Raw genomic sequence first — 8,085 nt, forward strand, 5'->3', positions numbered from 1 at the left:
TAGAACCAAAAGCTCTGATACAGAGTGTTAAGAAACCAACTCACAAAAATATAGAAATGATAGATCAACACCTTAGAATTCAGCCTCTCCAAGGGGGGAAACCTCCTTTACATTACACAAATGAATAATTCTTGGATGATACAAATGACTAAACCCCCCTTCATTATATAGGAGTGTAAGGGGTCACAATATAATCAAGCCAACATAATAGTAATAACATAAGGGCAAAAAAATAACAATAGTGGGTTTCTATGGGGCATACTAATAATAATATGGGGACAATAGGGGCACAATAATAACAATAAGGGATACAATGACAATAGTGATGGGGGAATCACTAGTATTATAGGGGCCTAACACAATGTAGATAAAGTAGAAGTCGTGGCCAAATGTAACACTAGTCATAGTTAATGTCTCATGTTCTATAACAATCTTAGGGTTCCAGGAGTCTTTTTCAATAATTTACCCGGTCATGATTTTTTTTTAATAGATACATGTAAAATTGCCTGAGTTAGGTATACTTTATATAAATGTCAATTATTTTTTACTCTTTAATCATAATCATTTAGACACTATTTTCTAATCAAGTTTCCTATAGTTTTTTTTTTTTTTTTTTTTTTTTTTTTTTTTTTTTTTTTTTCTATCTAGCTAAATTGGCAACGGCGGTGGTATCATACTCGCATTACACAGGGTCGAATCCCACCAGCTGCCACTATTATAGCTAGGAGGAACCGCGCATCCCACAAGGAATGGCCCCTTAGGGTAAGACAAGACTTGAACCCGTGACCTGCACAATAGCATGAACAACTTAGAAGACCATTCGCTGACCACGAGACCAAACGCCTGTGGGCATCAAGTTTCCTATAGTTACCACAACATTTATCTTCATATAAATATATCTCCATTTTTTGTTTAAAAAAAAAAAGGGAAAACCATGGAATTAAGTTTTAATGCGAAAATACCAAAGCTTTGACAAAAACAAAGTCCATATTTTTTTAATGGATTATAAAAAGGAATTAAATTTGTTATAAGTAACAACAATATAGAGGACCTTCACCATAACTTTACAATGAAACTATGAACTTCCACATCCATACTATCTAAAAACTTCTTATTAAAATGTAGGATTGAGGATGCCTTCATGTTTAATGGGGACAATTGTGGACTTGGAAGTCTCCTTTGTAGATTTAACACCTTGTCATAGTTATTTTGAGCCCTTTTGATACACTTAGAGCCCCCTCTTTCAACATGTCTCTCCAAGGAGATATTTGAGGTTGGAACCTTTGTTTTAGGAAAAAGGAGAATTTGGGGATTAAACTATTTTGTTTTAGGTTGGAGATGTTATGCCTTATACCATCCCTTGTTGAAGGAATGGAGATTTAGTCAAGTGACATGATATCCAAATCATCGAGGTTGAAAGCCTTATCCTTAGTCCATAGTCATATAGTAAATGGGAGTTGTGACAAAGAGCCTAACCAAAGAGACAATAAGGTGTTATATTTTTGGCTCATTTGGCATATTGGGAGAAATCGATGGAGGCTATTGTCATTAACCCTTGATGTAAACAAAACCCATACTTAAGTTGGTTACAAAGAAGCTCAGGAACCATTAAGTGACCAGTCATTCATTAGGAGATCAAAGGTGAAATTTTGGGTGAACATGATATGCATGATGGCATGCATCATTGAAACTAAACCCACACTGCGCATAAGTTAATGGAGAAAAATGGTTTAAGTGTCAAGTGATGAATATTCAGTTTTCATAGATTAGAGTATCTGGTGATTGGGTGTTGGTTGATATTGAACCCTTGTAAACTCCTTGTACCAATGAGAATCAACATGTTTGTTAGCTTATAGGAATATTCCCATCAATTGGAGTCTATTAATGAGAAATCAGGTGTTAGGTTACTAGGAGACTAGGATTTTCGTATTGAGTTGAGCTCCCAATACTAGCAGAACCTAAAACATCATCTATTATTGAAAAAAGTTACTTTGTCACTATGTGACGGTGAAATACGAATAGAATAATTACCCACTAATCTTTTAAAAAATTTAAAATAATTAGCCACTAACTAACTAATAGAATAATAAAATAAAACCTAAATTATATTACACAAATAATTTAGGACATCTTCTTCCACCATTCAACATTATGTCAATACCTGTATTTTATATTTACTATGTACCTTTTAAATTGTGAAACAATAATGTGATATGCAAAACTCTACTAACCCATTGTCACCATTTCCTTGCTCTGATAAATTCTATTTATACTCATTTTATTTATCCTAGATTATTATAATTATATTTAAAAACCTTTCTACAAAAATTGTTTCATGAGAAGCATATCACTACCAACATAACTTAGCTTGCTTTTATATTTTACTAAATCGATATCAACAACCAAAAAAGCAGTGTTTTAAAATACATAGAAAAATAATTTATAAAATTGAATATTTTCAAAAAAAAATGGAGCCAATCATAATACAAAATTATTAAAATACATAAAATATAAATGAGAGATTTATAAAATAAAATATATTTAGAAAGAAATCTCGGTCTCATGAGATTAATATAGTTGGTCAATATTTCTTTGCTGGCCCTCATTCACATTATAATAAATGGATATGGATATGGGAAAAATATTTAATAAATATCTTTAAAATTTTCATATATAAAGTAAAAGTATTTAAAAATATATCAATTAAAACATAAAATTATATAAATAAAACATTACATGGAAAGCAGTAATATTGATAATTATGAAAAAACCTTGATAAATAACTTTAAAACGAAAACTACTTATAATAAGCCCCGAAGATAAATGAAAGTAGACTAAAACAACTCTTAACTTTAACATCACATTGAATGTTGAAGCTCGGAGATAATAACGATCTTGGCCCACGGCACGATAACATAACAATTAACATCACATTGAATGTTGACGACATGAGATAATAACGATCTTGGCCCACGGCACGATAACATAACAATAGAGGTTGCAAATAACAGACAGAAAATAAAATAAAATAATGTTGACAGTTGTCTAGGCGACCGGTATGACGACGATAATGAACCACGCAAAATAATTATCGTCGGGCAAAATAGCTTGGAATTGACCACGATAATGAGCCATGAGAAATAAATCGGAGATGACGGAGCCACGCCACGCCACTATATGGATCAAGGCTGCAAAAAGCAATCCATATTCTTACCATCAGCTATACAGAAAAAGGAATATTGAAAAAGATTAAAGAAATTTCTGCAAAGATTCACGAAATAATAGAAAATATGATATTTGGGAGAAATTAAGAAATGAGAATACCTTCAAATATGACGGTTGGTTGCCCGTTTGTTTCTTCTGTTGAAGCGAGATTTCATTCTTCGGGCGACGTTGAAATCCCTATGCCAAGTATTTGGATAAAATAGATCACTGTAGTCCAACACCAACTTGTTCAATGGAATCGCCTGGCTAAGTTGTTGGAAGCACTCGTCATCATCCGCTATATGATAGGTGGTATAATCTGTGCCGTACCACATAACGTCAATGGTACAGACACAATCCAGCACCACTGTGTAACGCCACGGCCAATAAAAGAGCAGAAGGCTGAGGTTTTCATCGCCCCAGACATTGTTCACGAGATCTTGAAAGGAGATAAATACGTGGAGCCTTTGCTCCTGTTGAGAAAGGCTCCACCCCATCTCCTCTTTCAACGCGATCTCCAGGGGTACCCAACTTAGAACGCACAGCCACCGCCTCAAGTGAAGCAAAACGAGTTCTTTTACAACGTTTGGGGCTTTTAAAAAAGCGTCAATGTCAGGATCTTCATGACATTTTGACAACCATCTCGATCTCTTGCGTTTCTGCTCCTCGGCCATTGATTTCCTTGTGGAGTTCAGACTTTCTCTTCCTTTCCGTGGATTGGATTTCTCTTCTTTCAGCCGATCAAATCCAAATAGAGGTAAAGCAGGTATATCTCTATAAATTTTATTAGTCAAATTGTTGTGTAGATTCTGAAGATAGATTCCAGTAGGTTCTTCGAGTCTAATTTCTCTAAAATCCAACAAGAATTTATTGAAATCACAACTTTGAATGGGTAACCCCTGCACAATTGAAGTTTCAATTGAAGTTCCTTAAAAGTTTTTCAGGACGTTCAATCTATATGGTCAAAAAACTAGTTTAAAAACCACAAATTAAAGTTTTACCTAAAAAATAGAAAAAATCAAACTGGAAACAACTCCAATTATTATTTATATTTTAATTTATTTTTTCCTCTTCATTTACAATAATAATATAAATCTTATTATTATATTTTTTCATTTCATTTATTTAATGACCATATCTTTTTACTTATTCCATTTTGATAACAGTCTCTTGCATTTCTATTCATCCGCCATAAATTTTCTCTCTTCTTTTCCGTGGATTTCTTTCTCTTTGTCTTTTATATATATATATATATATATATATATATATATATATATATCGTAAATTCACGGAATTCCGTGGATTTCTTTCTCTTTGTTTTATATATATATATATATATATATATATATATATATATGTGTGTGTGTGTGTGTGTATATCTCGTAAATTTACGGAATTTATGAGTTCAGGAAACATCCACAATTAGGAAATCCTTCAAACTTACCATGAAAGAGAAAGTCATTTTTTACAAGCTAAAAATAGAAAGGTTGTGTATGCAAATTATGATTTGACCAAGTATTAAAAATTATGATTTTCAAGTGAAACTACTAAAAAAAGCAAAGTGACCTCAAAATGGTAAAAAATGCAAATGTTATAACTAAGATAATATTAAAATATTTATCAAAATATTTTTGAATAAGTAATCTAATTACTTTTATTAAAAAATAACTAAAAGCTAAATAAATCTATTCAGAATTGGTTAAACATCAACCATTATAAAACCTTTAAAGTTCCAACAAAATAAACCTACCAAAAAATATTATTAGCTAAAAATTATAATTATAATTATATATATATATATATGAGAGTATATGATTTGACTAAGTATTCACAATTTCAGTTGTCTTTAAGTGTGACTTTTTAGAAAGTTCCTTGATATACTTTTAGATAGAATTTGTCTAGAATTTGGCAGGGATTCATTGAAATCACAAGTTTCATAAGTGAACTCTTTACAATCAAAGTGCCCTATGAATTTTTGAAGATGTCAAATCCATAAATGCAACCAAAAAACCAGTTTAAACAACACAAATCAAGATTCATCCAAATATTATTTTGTGGGATTCTGGCCATAAATCCACTAGAAACTCCAAAAAATCACGCTTAAAGACTACTCCTTGACAACTATAATTTCCGAATGAAAAGAAATAGCACATTGGTGTTATGATAAGTTCAAAATGAAAAAGTTGTAAATAGAAAAATATTAAATATTTATTAAAATATTTTGAAACACACAAGCAAATTAATTATTACAACATTATTTTTTAATAATCATAATTATTATTATTATTATTATTATAATTATATTATTTTAACTATTTAATGGTTTATTTATTATTTATTAATTATTGAATTTGTTATTAGTAATTTTTCAATATTTATGTTCATTATATTGGTAGCCTAAATCCATATTAACATTGGATCTACTAAGCACGTCCATATTAACACTGGATCTACTAAGCACGGAGAGGAATCAAATCTCTTTTCACTCTAAGAGAGGTTTGCACCTCACATTTGATCACTCTCGGTGCTTTAGATTGATTAATTATTAATTTTCCCTAAATCTTGGGATGCTCAAATTGTGGAGAGTTCACAACTCAAACTTATGATTCCAACAAATCCTGATTGGATTCGAGGAAAATTAAACTAAAAAATATGACAGGAAAGTTGAAAAGCTCTAACAGGTATAATAGATAAAGTAAGACTAAAATATTTGTTTTCTCCATTATTATGGTCAGGGTACATTTATTGTATTTCTGCATATTTTTTATTCCATAATAACATCAAATAATATAAAGAATTAAAACGAGTTAAAACATATCTTCTTTTTTTTCTTTTTTTGCATAATGTGGACATAGATTTTTTTGTTTCGAATTTTCTTTCCATTTTTGTGGATTTTTCTTCTTTTGAAATATAAATTTTCAGAATATATAAATGAAGGTATATAGAGCATATAAGTTGGCCAAGCATCAAGAATAATAAAATCTTTTAAAGTACTCGTGAAAAAAAAACAGAACGAATATATAAACAGAACTAGTATATGATTTGACCAAATATTTACAGTTATAATTTCCAAGAAAACAAAATAGTACAATTGTGTTATAATAAGTTTAAAATGGAAAATTTGTAAGTTGAAAAATATTAAATATTTATTAAAATATTCTCAAAGATACAAGTTAATTAATTATTATTATATTATTTTTTAATTATTAATATATGATTTTTTTATTTTTTAAATTTGTTGGTTTATTATTAATTAATTATTGAATTTAATATTATTCTTTTTTAATATTCATGTTTATTATATAATAACATTTAATAAAATATGGATATTGAATGAGGAGCGAAAACCCTATGGCGATCATGGAGGCGGCGCTCAGAGACTAGGGCAGCTGTAGACCTGCATTCGCAGGCGGACTGCAGGGGGCGGAAGCTCACCTTGGTAGCTACGCTACACACAACAGACAAAAAAAGGCTGACAGCGGCGGCAATGAACCCCCGTCAGGGGGCTGGAGGGGTCCCTCCATCGCATGAGACACAGAACGCAAATTAGGAAGATCCAGAAAAGGATCAGAGCATAAATGACCAGGAGACGGAGGATATGCCAGAAGGGCGGAGAGATCAAGCCATGCCAGAAGAGCAGAAAGTAAGATCATCTACATGCAAGCCTGTAGCAAAGAACACACCCAAAGTGGAGTTCCCCAGCCACAGGATCAATGCAAGAATCCAATATATGAGGGATCACGCCCTCATAGGTAAGTTTATCGGCATCTGGCCAAATGAGAAAGCTTTGAGGACTTGGATCAACACTAAATGGCACCCAAAAGGAAATATATCCCTCCATTTAGGTCCAAAAGGTTTCTTTACAGCAGTCTTCAACTGCTTGGAGGATAGAAACAGAGTTTTCGAGAATGGACCATATTTCTTCAACTCAGCAGGTCTATTTCTAAAAGAATGGGTAGAACGCTTCAATCCAGATAAGGAGGATCTGAGCTGTGCACCCGTCTGGATCAGGCTGTATTCATTACCATGGGAATACTGGGAGGAAGAATCGCTTCAAGAGATTGGGAAAGCCCTTGGAGATTTTGTCAAGGTATCAGAAGAAACCAAAATGAAGAAGTATACATCCTATGCCCGAATCTGCGTATACATGGATTTAAAAGAACCCCTGCCTGACAAGATAAGTCTCTCTCATGAGGATGTAGAATGGTTACAGCTAATCGACTATGAACATGTGCCCTTCAGGTGTCGTAAATGCCACGCATTAGGGCACCTGTTCCGAGATTGCCCATCAAATAAGACAACCACTGAAAAAGATCAGGGTAAGCAATCTCCTGATGGTTTCATCAAAGTTGCCAACCGTAGAAGAGGGAATAAGAAATAGCCACTTCAGAATAAGCAGGCCTTGAAGGATCCCTCAAATCCGTCAACTAGCAACAGCTTTGCAGTTCTGGCAGAGGAAGAACAACACATGCAAGACCCCCCATCAGCCAAGCAAATCCCGAATCAGGAAACGTCTGAGGAAACTAAAGAAACATCCAAAGGAAAAAGCCCAGATCATGAAGGAAATCTGCATACCACCAAAGTAAAGTTCTGGAGTCAACCGGATATGGAGATAGATTTAACAGAATCAGGTTTAGGCAAAACACGGAAAGATGAGGAAAGCCGTCAAGAATCCCAGAACATGGATGAAGACACAGAAACATTTGATATAGGTGAACTGGATATTATTGGTCTGGAAACTGCTTGCAAAACCAAAAACTTCGACAAAATAACTGAAACGCAAGTGCACAAACTTGAGGAGGTACTGCACAAAGCCCAGAAGAAATATTCACTTGGTGTTCAAACGGGTAGCCAATGGGATGGAAAGTTTATTGCAAAGGA

At 32.9% G+C, this 8,085-nt stretch overlaps 1 protein-coding gene across 1 annotated transcript; it reads left to right on the top strand.

Annotated features, from left to right (window-relative positions):
* Positions 1 to 6,802: 6,802 nt before the first annotated feature.
* Positions 6,803 to 7,585, top strand: LOC149221536 (uncharacterized). The gene has a single exon (XM_089387405.1). It carries the CDS (start codon positions 6,803 to 6,805, stop codon positions 7,583 to 7,585), a length of 783 nt encoding a protein of 260 aa, XP_089243531.1.
* The last annotated feature ends 500 nt before the right edge of the window (positions 7,586 to 8,085 follow it).

The sequence above is a fragment of the Pinus tabuliformis genome, chromosome Q, assembly GCF_031772625.1.
Source record: "Pinus tabuliformis cultivar Carrire ecotype Pingquan chromosome Q, CPIR1, whole genome shotgun sequence".
NCBI classification, from domain to species: Eukaryota; Viridiplantae; Streptophyta; class Pinopsida; order Pinales; family Pinaceae; genus Pinus; species Pinus tabuliformis.

Coding starts and splice junctions, on each gene's coding strand:
- LOC149221536 (XM_089387405.1), top strand. CDS start 6,803: ATGCCAGAAGGGCGGAGAGATCAAGCCATGCCAGAAGAGCAGAAAGTA.